Genomic DNA, 15158 nt, shown 5'->3' on the forward strand with positions numbered 1-15158 from the left:
AACAATGCCCCAGTTACACTGGTCCCACCTGCCTGTGTTTGGCCCATATCTCCCCAAAATCTGTCCTATCCATGTACCCGCCCAACTGTTTTGTAAATATTGCAGTAATCCCTGCCTCAACCACCTCCTCTGGCAGCTTGTTCCATACACCCACCACCCATTGTGTGAAAAAGTTACTCCTCAGATTCCTATTATATCTATTAAATTAAGTCTGTGGAATTCTCTGCCTCAGAGGGCGGTGGAGGCCGGTTCTCTGGATGCTTTCAAGAGAGAGCTAGATAGGGCTCTTAGAAATAGCGGAGTCAGGGGATATGGGGAGAAGGCAGGGACGGGGTACTGATTGTGGATGATCGGCCATGATCATATTGAATGGCGGTGCTGGCTCGAAGGGCCGAATGGCCTACTCCTGCACCTATTGTCTATTGTCTTTCCCCCCTTTTCCTTGAACCTAAGCCCCTTGGTTCTCGATTCCCCTACTCGGTTGGAGAGAGTGCATGGAAGTTTCAAATGTTTAGTTTAACTGAGAGCTACAGCGTGGAAACAGACCCTCTGGCCCACGGACCTCACTGACACGATCACTAGTTCTGTCCATTGCGCCAGGGGCAATTCACAGAAGATTGGTGATGTTTCAGGTTGACCCCAGCTTCAAACTGCTGTTTCACTTGGAAGGACTACAAGGTTCCCTGGATGGATGCGAGGGAAGGTGAGGGGGAAAAGTGTAAAGGAGATTTAGTACACTTTAGTTTATAGATACAGCGCGGAAACAGGCCCTTCGGCCCACCGTACGCAGCGCCGACCAGCAATTCCCCAGCACATTAACACGATCCTACACCCGCCGGGGACAATTTTTACATTTACCGAGCCAATTAACCCTCCAAACCTGTACGTATTTGGTGTGTGGGAGGAAACCGGATATCTCGGAGAAAACCCACGCAGGTCACGGGGTGAACCTGCAAACTCCGTACAGACAGCACCCGTAGTCAGGATCGAACCCGGGTCTCCGGTGCTGCATTCGCTGTAAGACAGCAACTCTACCGCTGCGCCACCATAAATCAATAATTAAATCAATCATACCAGTACATACAAGAATGATTGGCAAGTTTATTTAATAGATGTGCGGAGCAAGTTTTTTCTTTACATGAGTACCCGGAATGTGCTGTCGGGGGTGTTGGTGGAGGCAGATACGATACACCTGAATAGGGACAGGTTTTACATCTGCTATGGTTGAAGGGGAAAGGGCAAAAGCCTTTCACTGTACCTGGGTACACGTGACAATAAACTAAACTAAACTCAATGCATCACAGCACGGTTTGGGAACAGCTCCATCCAAGACCACAACAAATTGCAGCAAATTGTGGACGCAGCCCAGACCATCACACAAACCAACCTCCCTTCCACTGACTCCTCGGCAAGGCCAGCAGCATCATCAAGGACGATTCCCACCATGGCCATTCCCTCTTCTCCCCTCTCCCATCGGGCAAAAGGTACAGAAGTGTGAAAACGCACACCTCCAGATTCAGGGACAGTTTCTTCCCAGCTGTTATCAGGCAACTGAACCATCCTACCACAACCAGTGAGCAGTGCTGAACTCTTATCTACCCCATTAGAGACCCTCGAACTGTCCTTGATCGGACTTTGCTGGCTTTACCTTGCACTAGACGTTATTCCTTTATCATGTATCTGTACTGTAAATGGATCGATAGTAATCATGTATTGTCTTTCCGCTGACTGGATAGCACGCAACAAAAGCTCGGTACACGTGACAATAAACTACACTGAACTGAACTACCCATAGCGGGCGCGAGTTGGGTGGGAAGGGATGAGTGAACCGAGGATTTGCAGAGGGAGCGGTCTCGAAGGAAAGCAGTTAAGGGGGGTGGGGGGGGGGGGGGGGTGGAGATGGGAAGATGTGACTGGTGGTGGGATCACGTTGAAAGGTCGGGGAACTGTTGAAGTATTGTGTGTTTTATTCGAGAAGGGGGATGGTATCGCTCAGAGGGTTTGCAAATCCATGTGTTGGGTGACCTGAGGAGGCAGAGTCATGAAACATATGCAAAACCTGGCAGCCATTTTAGAGCACAGCGAGCGGCTAACACAGAGTGCTGTGATAACGACCGAATAATACATGCTACTCGCTGACTTAGATATAAATAATAGCCAGAAACCACTCTCCTCTTCAAAAACAGCATCGCCAGTATCTTTCCCCATCACTTTCTCTGCAGCGTAACAGGTTGAGGGGAGACCAGATAGTTTAGTTTAGTTTAGAGATACAGCACGGAATCAGGCCCTTCGGCCCTCCTCATCTCCTTCCTAAACGAACATCCTTTAATTTCAAGGCTATGGCCTCTAGTCCTAGACTCTCCCACTAGTGGAAACAACCTCTCCACATCCACTCTATCCAAGCCTTTCACTATTCTGTACGTTTCAATGAAGGTCCCCCCTCATTCTTCTAAACTCCAGCGAGTACAGGCCCAGTGCCGACAAACGCTCATCATAGGTTAACCTACTCATTCCTGGGATCATTCTTGTAAACCTCCTCTGGACCCACTCCAGAGCCAGCACATCCTTCCTCCGATATGGTACCCAAAATTGCTCACAATATTCCAAATGCGGCCTGACCAGCGCCTTATAGAGCCTCAGCATTACATCCCTGTTTTTGTATACAAGCCCTCTTGAAATAAATGCTAGCATTGAGTTTGCTTTCTTTACTACCGATTCGACTTGCAGATTAACCTTTTGGGAATCCTGCACTAGCACTCCCAAGTCCCTTTGCACCTCTGATTTCTGGATTCTCTCCCCATTTGGAAAACAGTCTACACCTTTATTCCTACTACAAAAATGCATGACTCCACTCTTTGCTACACTATATTCCATCTGCCACTTCTCTGCCCACTCTCCCAACCTGTCCAAGTCCTTCTGCAGAGTCCCTGCTTTTTCTACACTACCTGCCCCTCCACCTATTTTCGTATCAACTGCAAACTTGGCCACAAGGCCTTCAATCCCATCGTCCAAATCATTAATATACAACGTGAAGAGTAGCAGCCCCAGCACCGACCCTTGCGGAACTCCACTGGTAACTGGCAGCCAACCAGAAAAAGCCCCCTTTATTGCCAGTCTTTGTCTTCTGCCATCCAGCCAACCTGATACCCATGTTCCTAAGGGTTAAAAGTAACCTTAGGGGCAACTTTTCGCAGAGGATGGTGTACAGGTGTCAGGGGTTATGGGGAGAAGGCAGGAGAATGGGGTTGAGAGGGATTGATAGATCAGCCGTGATCAAATGGCGGAGTAGACTTGATGGGCCAAATGGCCTAATTCTGCTTCAAGAAAAATAGTAACTTAGAAAATTGTTGCAGGAGGGGGCCATTCGGCCCTTCGAGCCTGCACCACCATTCATTGTGATCATGGCTGATCATCCCCAATCAATAACCCGTGCCTGCCTTCTCCCCATATCCCTTGATTCCACTAGCCCCTAGAACTCTATCTAACTCTCTTTAAAATTCATGCAGTGAATTGACCTCCACTGCCTTCTGTGGCAGAGAATTCCACAAATTCACAACTCTCTGGGTGAAAAGGTTTTTTCTCATCTCAGTTTTAAATGGCCTCCCCTTTATTCTTAGACTGTGGCCCCTGGTTCTGGACTCCCCCAACATTGGGAACATTTTTCCTGCATCTAGCTTGTCTAGTCCTTTTATAATTTTATACGTTTCTATAAGATCCCCTCTCAGCCTTCTAAACTCCAGTGAATACAAGCCCAGTCTTTGCAATCTTTCCTCATATGACAGTCCCGCCAACCCGGGGATTAACCTCGTGAACCTACGCTGCACTGCCTCAATAGCAAGAATGTCCTTCCTCAAATTAGGAGACGAATATTGCACACAATACTCCAGGTGTGGTCTCACTAGAGCCCTGTACACCTGCAGAAGGACCTCTTTACCCCTATACTCAAATCCTCTCGCTATGAAGGCCACCGTGCCATTAACTTTCTTCACTGCCTGCTCTACCTGCATGTTTACTTTCAGTGACTGGTATACAAGGACTACCAGGTCTCGTTGCACTTCCCTTTTTCCTAATCTGACACCATTGAGATAATAATCTGCCTCCTTGTCCTTGCTGCCAAAGTGGATAACCTCACATTTATCTATATTATACTGCATCTGCCACGCATCTGCCCACTCACCCAACCTATCCAAGTCCCCTGCATCCTCCTAGCATCCTCTTCGCAGTTCACACTGCCATCCAGCTTTGTGTCATCTGCAAATTTGCAAGTGTTAATTTTAATCCCATCATCTAAATCATTAATATATGTTGTAAATAGTTGCGATCCCCAGCACCGAGCCTTGTGGCACCCCACTCGCCACTGCCTGCCATTCTGACAGGGACCCATTTATTCCTACTCTTTGCTTCCTGTCTGCCAACCAATTCTCTATCCATGTCAATCACCTACCCCTAATATCATGTGCTCTAATTTTGCCCACTAATCTCCTGTGTGGGACCTTATCAAAGGGTTTCAGAAAGTCTAGATACACTACATCCACTGGCTCTCCTTCATCCATTTTACTTGTCGCATCCTCAAAAAATTCCAGAAGATTAGTCAATCATGATTTCCCCTTCATAAATCCATGCTGACTTATAACCATATAACCATATAACCATATAACAATTACAGCACGGAAACAGGCCATCTCGACCCTTCTAGTCCGTGCCGAACACATAATCTCCCCTAGTCCCATATACCTGCGCTCAGACCATAACCCTCCATTCCTTTCCCATCCATATAACTATCCAATTTATTTTTAAATTACAGAGAAAGGTTGAACAAGTTAGGGCTTTATTCTTTGGAGCGCAGAAGGTTAAGGGGGGACTTGATAGAGGTTTTTAAAATGATGAGAGGGATAGACAGAGTTGACGTGGAAAAGCTTTTCCCACTGAGAGTAGGGAAGATTCAAACAAGGGGACATGACTTGAGAATTAAGGGACTGAAGTTTAGGGGTAACATGAGGGGGAACTTCTTTACTCAGAGAGTGGTAGCTGTGTGGAATGAGCTTCCAGTGAAGGTGGTGGAGGCAGGTTCGTTTTTATCATTTAAAAATAAATTGGATAGTTATATGGATGGGAAAGGAATGGAGGGTTATGGTCTGAGCGCAGGTATATGGGACTAGGGGAGATTATGTGTTCGGCACGGACTAGAGGGGTCGAGATGGCCTGTTTCCGTGCTGTAAATTGTTTGTTAAATGATAAAAACTAACCTGCCTCCACCACCTTCACTGGAAGCTCATTCCACACAGCCACCACTCTCTGAGTAAAGAAGTTCCCCCTCATGTTACCCCTAAACTTCAGTCCCTTAATTCTCAAATCATGTCCCTTTTGGACCAATTCTTTTACTGCTATCCAAATGCGCCATTATTACTTCTTTAATAATTATCCAGCATCTTCCCCTCCATCGATATCAGGCTAACTGGTCTATAATTCCCCGTTTTCTCTCTCGCTCCTTTCTTAAAAAGTGGGATAACATTAGCTACCCTCCAATCCACAGGTGCTGATCCAGAATCTATAGAACATTGGAAAATGATCACCAATGCGTCCACTATTTCTAGAGCCACCTCCTTGAGTACCCTGGGATGCAGAGCGTATGAACATGGCGGGTGTCTGGAGCTCGTTGCCAGGGGTGGTGGTGGAGGCAAATGTGATAGTGGCATTTAAGAGACTTTTGAATCGGTACGTGGATATGCAGGGAATGGAGTGATATGGATGATGTGCAGGCAGATAAGACTTGGTTTTGGCATCATGTTTGGCACAGACATTGTGGGCCGAAGGGCCTGTTCCTGTGCTGTACTCTTCTATGTTTAACAGGGATTTTAGATGTCATTCAGTGGTCGGCACCCCTGACAGTGGGTACTGAAACAGGGTTTCAAGGTGGGTCTTTACTTTCAAGGTTCTTGGGTAGATGTAGTGCAGACACCTCCATGTTGGAGGTGAGAGTGCTTCCACGTGCGTGCTATCAAGTTCAAGTTCAAGTGAGTATATTGTCATGTCCCTGTATAGGACAATGACATTTTTGCTTTGCTTCAGCACCCAGAACATAGTAGGCATTTACTACAAAACAGATCAGTGTGTCCATATACTATAATATAAATATATACACACATGAATAAATAAACTGATAAAGTGCAAATAACAGATAATTGGTTATTAATAATCAAAGTTTTGTCTGAGCCAGGTTTAATAGCCTGATGGCTGTGGGGAAGTAGCTATTCCTGAACCTTGTTGTTGCAGTCTTCAGGCTCCTGTACCTTCTACCTGAAGGTAGCAGGGAGATGAGTGTGTGGCCAGGATGTTGTGGGTCTTTGATGATATTGCCAGCCTTTTTGAGGCAGCGACTGCGATACATCCCCTCGATGGAAGGAAGGTCAGAGCCGATGATGGACTGGGCAGTGTTTACTACATTTTGTAGTCTTTTCCTCTCCAGGGCGCTCAAGTTGCTGAACCAAGCCACGATGCAACAGGTCAGCATGCTCTCTACTGTGCACCTGTAGAAGTTAGAGAGAGTCCTCCTTGACAAACCGACTCTCCGTAATCTTCTCAGGAAGTAGAGGCGCTGATGAGCTTTCTTGATAATTGCGTTAGTGTTCTCGGACCAGGAAAGATCTTCAGAGATGTGCACGCCCAGGAATTTGAAGCTCTTGACCCTTTCAACCTTTCAACCCGTTGATATCAATTGGTCCTTCCTGAGACGCTGGACGCTTAAACCTCCAAAAGATTGCAGAGATACAATGTGGAGACCGTCCCTTCAGCCCACCGAGTGCACGCCGATCAACAATTGCCTCGTACGCTCGTTCCATCCGACACTCGAGGGGACAATTTACCGGAGTCAATCAACCTACAAACCCGCACGTCTTTGGAGTGTGGGAGGAAACCGGGGAGCACCAGGAGGAACCCCGCTCGGCCACAGGGAGAACGTGAAAACTTCACACACACACGGCAGCACCCGTGGTCGGGATCAAACCCGGGTCTCTGGCGCTGTGTGGCGGCAACTCAGCCACTGCGCTAACGTGCCGCAGGGGAGGTATTTGGAGTATTGGGTTCGGTTTTGGTCACCTTGCTCTTGGAAGCATGTCATTCAGCTGGAAAGAATTCCGTAAAGATTTTCAAGGATGTCGCTGGGATTCGAGGGCCTGAGGTACAGAGAGAAGTGTTGGACAGGCTGGGACTATCCCTTGGAGCTCAGGAGGATGAGGGGTGATCTTGTAGAGGGAATAGAGAAGGTGTGGACTCTGGTGATGTGGGAATCAAGAGTTAAATGGCACAGGCTGAAGATGAAAGAAAGGTATACAATCCGAAACATCACCTATCCACGTTCTCCAGAGATGCTGCTGACCCTCTGAGTTACTCCAGCACTTTGCATCTTTTTGTGTAAAACCAGCATCTGCAGTTCCTTGATCCTCAGGGTTAAAAGTAACCTTCGGGGCAACTTTTTCCACACAGAGGGTGGTGTGTATATGGAACAAGCTGCTGGAGGAGGCAGTTGAGGAAGGTGCAATAACAGCTTTTAAAATACATTTGGACAGGTACATAGATAGGACAGGTTGAGAAGGATATAGGGGCCAAGCTCAGGCAAATGGGACAAGCATTTGGGACAGCATAGATGAGTTGTGCTGAAGGGCCTGGGACTATGACACAAGGTCTCACGAAATCTCCTCAGTGAACAGTGGATTTGAGCGGGGGAAAGAGAAATGGACTTGGTGTCAAGGCAGAAAGAGCGAGGAAGTAGAAGAGAGGATGGTAGCACGGTTGTGCAGCGGTAGAGTTGCTGCCTCACAGCGCCAGAGACCCAGGTTCGATCCTGACCATGGGTGCTGTCTGTGCGGAGTTTGTATGTTCACCCCGTGACCGCGTGGGTTTTCTCCGGGTGCTTCGGTTTCCTCCCACACTCCAAAGTCGGTTAATAGGCTTTGGTAAAATTGTACATTTTCCCGAGATTGTGTAGGATATTGCTGGTGTGCAAGGATCGCTGGTGGGCACGGACTTGATGGGCTGAAGGGCCCGTTTCCGCGCTGCATTTCGAAAGTCTAAAGGAACAAGGAAAGCAGGAAGGAAAAGTGTAGGAAGGAACTGCAGATGCTGGTTTTCAACCAAAGATAGACACAAAATACTGGAGTAACTCAGCGGGTCAGGCAGCATCTCTGGAGAAAAGAAGTAGGTGACATTTCGAGTCTCTGGAGAACGTGGATAGGTAATGTTTCGGATTGCATACCTTTCTTTCATCTTCAGCCTGTGCCATTTAGCTCTTGATTCCCACATCACCAGAGTCCACACCTTCTCTATTCCCTCTACAAGATCACCCCTCATCCTCCTGCGCTCCAAGGGATAGTCCCAGCCTGTCCAACACCTCTCTCTGTACCTCCTTCGAAGACAGCCAAAAGGGTTTAGAAAAGATTTACGAGGATGTTGCCAGGACTAGAGGGTGTGAGCTGTAGGTAGAGGTTGAGCAGGCTGGGTCTCTATTCCATGGAGCGCAGGACGGTGAGGGGAGATCTTATAGAGGTGTATATAAAATCATGAGAGGAATAGATCGGGTAGATGCACAGTCTTTTACCCAGAGAAGGGGAATCGAGGACCAGAGGACATTAAGTTCAAGGTGAAGGGGAAAAGATTTAATAGGAATCCAAGAGGTAACATTTTCACACAGAGGGTGGTGGGTGTATGGAACAAGCTGCCAGAGGAGGTAGTTGAGGCTGGGACTATCTCAACATTTAAGAAACAGTTGGACAGGTACGGTTTGGATAGGACAGGTTTGGAGGGATATGGACCAAGCGCAGGCAAGTGGGATTAGTGTAGCTGGGACATTGTTGGCCGGTGTGGGTGAGTTGGGTCGAAGGGCCTGTTTCCACATTGTATCACTGGATGACTCTATAAATATTAATATGCGTGTGGGCAAGCGTTTGTTATCCCCCACAAGACTTTCAGCACTACCGTTGTTAAGCATGCAATCTGCCTTGTTGTGGTAACAAGCTGGTGTGAGATGGGACTTGGGATAGAAAGAGGTTGCTTGTTGTCACTCTCTCTCTCTCGCTTTCTCTCCCGATAACAAAAAAATATTTGAACAGCTGCATAAACTAGAACTTGGAAAATACAACACTTCTCCCTAATTGGACCCGAAGGAATTTCCCTTTCATCCACGTTGAGGATCAGGGAGCTCCAATGTCATCGGGAACGTGTGTCTCTGGGAATGCTCGGCTGTTGGAAGCACCTGGAACTAACAGCACGGTGGCGCAGCGGTAGAGTTGCCGCCTCACAGCGCCGGTGACCCGGGTTCCATCCTGACCTCAGTTGCTGTCCGTGCGGAGTTTGCACGTTCTCCCCGCGACCTGCGTGGGTTTTCTCCGAGATCTTCGGTTTCCTCCCACACTCCAAAGATGTGTAGGCTTGTGGGTGAATTTGGCATTGGTAACAATTGTAAACTGACCCCAGTGTGTGTAGGATAGTGCTAGTGTACAGGGGGATCGCTGGTCGGCACGGGCTCGCTGGGCCGAAGGGTCTGTTTCCATGGTGTATCTCCAAACCCACGCTTCACAAACCGTGGTTGTTGAGATGTTAAACCGGTAGATTGGGGGTAACACGCCTGGTAGAAATCTTTAGACTTTAGAGATACAGCACGGAAACAGGCCCTTCGGCCCACCGTGATTCTTCTTCCCTGTGGCTGTCAAACTGTACAACTCCTCCCCCTTCTGTCATGGGGTACACTGACCCCTTCCCCCCTCCCCCCCACACCCCAATCTTTGCACATTCCCAATCCTTTCCACACGCCACTTTAATTTCATGTTTCATGTATCTTGTTGTGTTTTATGACAGTTGGCAGATCTATCTCCCTCCTGGGATAAATAAAGTTCTATTGTATCGTATGGTGCGGTGTGGTGTGGTGCGGTGCGGTGTGGTGCGGTGTGGTGTGGTGTGGTGTGGTGCGGTGTGGTGCGGTGTGGTGCAGTGTGGTGCGGTGCGGTGTGGTGTGGTGTGGTGCGGTGTGGTGTAGTGTGGTGCGGTGTGGTGCAGTGTGGTGCAGTGCGGTGCGGTGCGGTGTGGTGCGGTGCGGTGCGGTGTGGTGAGGTGCAGTGAGGTGCGGTGCAGTGTGGTGCGGTGCGGTGTGGTGCGGTGTGGTGCGGTGTGGTGCAGTGCGGTGTGGTGTGGTGCGGTGCGGTGTGGTGCGGTGTGGTGCGGTGTGGTGCGGTGTGGTGCAGTGTGGTGCAGTGTGGTGCGGTGCGGTGTGGTGCGGTGCGGTGCGGTGTGGTGAGGTGCGGTGCGGTGTGGTGCGGTGCGGTGCGGTGTGGTGTGGTGCGGTGCGGTGTGGTGCGGTGCGGTGCGGTGTGGTGTGGTGCGGTGTGGTGCGGTGTGGTGTGGTGCGGTGCGGTGTGGTGCGGTGCGGTGCGGTGTGGTGAGGTGCGGTGAGGTGCGGTGCAGTGTGGTGCGGTGCGGTGTGGTGCGGTGTGGTGCGGTGTGGTGTGGTGCGGTGTGGTGCGGTGCGGTGTGGTGTGGTGCGGTGTGGTGCGGTGCGGTGCGGTGTGGTGAGGTGCGGTGAGGTGCGGTGCAGTGTGGTGCGGTGCGGTGTGGTGCGGTGTGGTGCGGTGAGGTGCGGTGCAGTGTGGTGCGGTGCGGTGTGGTGCGGTGAGGTGCGGTGTGGTGCGGTGCGGTGTGGTGCGGTGTGGTGTGGTGCGGTGTGGTGTGGTGTGGTGCGGTGTGGTGTGGTGCAGTGCGGTGTGGTGCGGTGCGGTGCGGTGTGGTGCAGTGCGGTGTGGTGTGGTGCAGTGCGGTGTGGTGTGGTGCAGTGCGGTGTGGTGTGGTGCAGTGCGGTGTGGTGCAGTGCGGTGTGGTGCAGTGCGGTGTGGTGCAGTGCGGTGTGGTGCAGTGTGGTGTGGTGCAGTGTGGTGTGGTGTGGTGCGGTGTGGTGCGGTGTGGTGCGGTGTGGTGCGGTGCGGTGTGGTGTGGTGCGGTGCGGTGTGGTGCGGTGTGGTGCGGTGTGGTGCATTGTGCTGCGGTGCGGTGAGGTGAGGTGCGGTGTGGTGTGGTGCGGTGTGGTGTGGTGCAGTGCGGTGTGGTGCAGTGTGGTGCGGTGCGGTGTGGTGTGGTGTGGTGCAGTGTGGTGCGGTGCGGTGCGGTGTGGTGCGGTGCAGTGTGGTGCAGTGCGGTGTGGTGCAGTGCGGTGTGGTGCAGTGTGGTGTGGTGCAGTGTGGTGTGGTGCAGTGCGGTGTGGTGCGGTGTGGTGTGGTGCGGTGCGGTGAGGTGCGGTGCGGTGTGGTGTGGTGCGGTGTGGTGTGGTGCGGTGCAGTGCGGTGTGGTGCGGTGCGGTGTGGTGCGGTGTGGTGCAGTGCGGTGAGGTGCGGTGTGGTGTGGTGCGGTGTGGTGCGGTGCGGTGTGGTGCGGTGTGGTGCCGTGCGGTGAGGTGCGGTGTGGTGCGGTGTGGTGTGGTGCGGTACGGTGTGGTGCGGTGTGGTGCGGTGTGGTGCGGTGTGGTGCGGTGCGGTGCGGTGCGGTGCGGTGTGGTGCGGTGTGGTGCGGTGTGGTGCGGTGCGGTGCGGTGTGGTGTGGTGCGGTGTGGTGCGGTGTGGTGCGGTGCGGTGCGGTGCGGTGTGGTGCGGTGTGGTGCGGTGTGGTGCAGTGCGGTGTGGTGCGGTGTGGTGCGGTGTGGTGCGGTGTGGTGTGGTTCGGTGTGGTGCGGTGCAGTGTGGTGCGGTGCGGTGAGGTGCGGTGTGGTGTGGTGTGGTGCGGTGTGGTGTGGTGCAGTGTGGTGTGGTGCAGTGCGGTGTGGTGCAGTGCGGTGTGGTGCAGTGCGGTGTGGTGCAATGCGGTGTGGTGCAGTGTGGTGTGGTGTGGTGCGGTGTGGTGCGGTGTGGTGCGGTGTGGTGCGGTGTGGTGTGGTGTGGTGCAGTGTGGTGTGGTGCGGTGTGGTGTGGTGTGATGTGGTGTGGTGCGGTGTGGTGTGGTGTGGTGCGGTGTGGTGCGGTGCGGTGTGGTGCGGTGCGGTGTGGTGTGGTGCGGTGTGGTGTGGTGTGGTGTGGTGTGGTGCGGTGCGGTGTGTTATGGTATGGTGTGGTGTTATGGTGCGGTGTGGTATGTTATTGCTCATGTTGCAGACTATGGTGCCGCGCAGGCCTGTTTCCGCGCCGTTTCTCTCTAGAGCAGTGGTTCCCAACTTTTTTTGGGCCATGCCCCACCTAATCACCTCTAAAATCCTGATGCCCCCCCCCCATATTTTAGCACGAGCTGACAAAGAAATAATTCTCAGAAAATGGAATTTACTCAAAATAACATCTGAAACATAAATTACATATGTTTACCTGATGCCCCCTTTAAAAATCAAATTGCCCCCCTGTGGGGCGTACGCCCCACGTTGGGAACCACTGCTCTAGAGCCTCAAGGCAGAGACGGAGGTCCCTCCTGCTCCCCGTGATGGCCCACTGACACTTACAACAAGTTCGGCAAACCTGGCGTTGAGCTCGTCGGCGGGTGGGATGGGCAGGGAGAACTCCAGGAGCTGCAAGGGCACGCTACTGTCCTTAAAGGTGATCTCCGGGTGCTCGCTGCTCCGGAAGCAGCAGAGGAATCCCAGCACATGGCGGCTCCGCTTCCGTGGCGCCATGGTCAGCGCACGGCACGCTAACGAGAGCTCATGGTCTGTAACAACATGGGAAAACGGCCATTAGCATCAACAGCAACTAACTGGAATCACAATCTGTGTGAGCGAGTGTGTGTGAGTGTGTGTGTGTGCGTGTGGGTGTGAATATGTATGTGTGCATGCATGTGCGTGTTTATGTGCGTGTGTGTGTGTGCATACGTTTGTGCGTTCGTGCGTGTATGAGTGTGTGCGCGTGTGCGTGTGCATGTGTGTGTGTGCATGTGCGTCCGTGTGTGCGTGTGTGTGTGTGTGTGCATGTGTGTTTGTGTGTGTGTGTGTGTTTATATGTGTGTGTGTGTGTGCGTCCGTGTGTGTGCATCCGTGTGTGCATGTGTGCATGAGTGTGCGTGTGCGTGTGTGCGCGTGTGTGCGTGTGGGCATGCGTGCGTGTGGGCATGCGTGCGTGTGTGCGTGCGTGCATGTGTGTGTGTGTGTGCGTGTGCGCATGTGTGCGCATGTGTGTGTGTGTGCGTGTGTGTGTGTGTGCGTGTGTACGCATGTGTGCGTGTGTGCGTGCATGTGTGTGTGCGCATGTGTGCGTGTGGGCATGCGTGCGTGTGTGTGTGTGTGTGTGTGCGTGTATGTGCGTGCATGTGTGTGCGCATGTGTGCATGTGGGCATGCGTGCGTGTGTGTGTGTGTGTGTGTGTGTGTGTGTGTGTGTGTGTGTGCGTGTATGCGCGTGTGTGCGTGCATGTGTGTGTGCGCATGTGTGCGTGTGGGCATGTGTGCGTGCGTGTGTGCGTGCGTGTGTGCGTGCATGTGTGTGTGTGTGCGTGTGTGCGCATGTGTGCGTGTGTGCGTGCATGTGTGTGTGCGCATGTGTGCGTGTGGGCATGCATGCGTGTGTGTGTGTGTGTGTGACTCAGGTGGTTGAGACGGAAAGCAAAGAACAAACTGTGATTGCCTCCTTCACCATACATGAGCAGCACAGTGGCACAGCAGTAGAGTAGCTGCCTTACATCTAAACTCTCTAAAGTACATGTGTCGTACCAGTGAGAGACTGACCACAGTGAATAGCAGAGTCTTGGGGAGTGTTGAAGAGCAGAGGGGTCGAGGACTGCAGGTGCATAGTTCTCCAATCAAGGATATTGGAGCCCAAGATCCTTAGAAAACAGAGGGTAGAGTACAACTGTACAAATGCCTTCTGCAACTGTAACATGGGCTCCCAACTTCTATACTCAATACTCTGACAGCTGAAGACCAATGCGCCGTGCCCTCTTGACCACCCTGTCTACCTGTGACATCACTCCCAGGGAACAATGTCCCTGCATTCCTTGATCCCTCTACTCTACGACTCTGGGCCCTGCTGTTCACTGTGAAAGCCCTGCCCTGCTTTGTTCCATTCACTTGAGTTTATTGCCAAGCATACCGAGGTCGAATTGCAGAACCTCGCATTTAGGATCAGTCTGAAGAAGGGTCTCGACCCGAAACATCACCCATTCCTTCTCTCCAGAGATGCTGCCTGTCCCGCTGAGTTACTACGGCTTTTTGTGTCTATCTTCGGTTTACACCAGCATCTACAGTTCCTTCCTGCACATTTTATCTGCATTAAACTACGTTTGCCATTCCTTAGCCTGCCTGCCCGACTGATCAAGCCCTGGTCAAAGTTGGAATAAAGGGCCTGTCCCACTTAGGCGATATTTTAGATGACTGCTAGCGACTGTCATTTGTTTATGCCAAACGCGACGTCTTTGATAGCGGGGACGGACTCCACAGTTATACAATCTGCTCTTACATCAGCTCGCAGGGAAAAGCAAAGATACTCGAGGCTCCTCTAGTATCTTTGGGGGAAGTGGACGTTTCTTCCACTCTGATCCAGGACTGATTCTCGGTCCCCCCGATACCAGATGAAGGCGGCCGGTGGGAGAGCCTCAAGCGTCCGCCCGCGGTCGGCGTTGCCGAGACAGCGGGCAATGCTCCTCTAGTATCTTTGGTGTAAGCCGTTCCAAAGATTGATCCGTTCTATTATCTTTGGTGTAATCAGTGTTGTAGGGAACAGTGTTTTATACAGCATCCATCACTTCATATATTTAGCTAATATTATTGTAAATTTTATTAATATTATTGTAAATTGCAGCCCAATAAAATGGCGTCAACAATCACCCACGTCATACTACGCTTTTTTTGCAGAGTGGCGCATCTTGCTCTGCTCTATAATCTTTGACCACCACTATGACAATGTCTACGACAACCTACCACTCGGCTCTGTGAGAATTATTGGGTTAGACCTCCCCTCCTGTGACACAGCGTCAGGGTCTTGTAGGGAATTGTGGACACAGCCCAGACCATCCTCCCTTCCATTGACTCCATCTACACCTCACGCTGCCTCGGCAAGGCCAGCAGCATAATCAAGTACGAGTCGCACCCTGGCCACTCCCTCTTCTCCCCTCTCCCATCAGGCAAAAGGTACAGAAGTGTGAAAACACACACCTCCAGATTCAGGGACAGTTTCTTCCCAGCTGTTATCAGGCAACTGAATCATCCAACCACAA

General features: G+C 51.5%; 1 protein-coding gene across 1 annotated transcript in view; it reads right to left on the minus strand.

The window, feature by feature from the left end:
- The window catches only part of daam2 (dishevelled associated activator of morphogenesis 2), a 274185-nt gene that overhangs the window by 146830 nt on the left and 112197 nt on the right, over nucleotides 1–15158 (minus strand). The window contains exon 2 of the mRNA XM_033020571.1: nucleotides 12458–12663. Within this exon, the coding sequence (XP_032876462.1) occupies nucleotides 12458–12628 (171 nt within the window). The 5' untranslated portion in view covers nucleotides 12629–12663. The remainder of the gene's footprint in view (nucleotides 1–12457; nucleotides 12664–15158) is intronic.

Source organism: Amblyraja radiata, chromosome 5 (genome assembly GCF_010909765.2).
Source record: "Amblyraja radiata isolate CabotCenter1 chromosome 5, sAmbRad1.1.pri, whole genome shotgun sequence".
Classification (NCBI taxonomy): Eukaryota; Metazoa; Chordata; class Chondrichthyes; order Rajiformes; family Rajidae; genus Amblyraja; species Amblyraja radiata.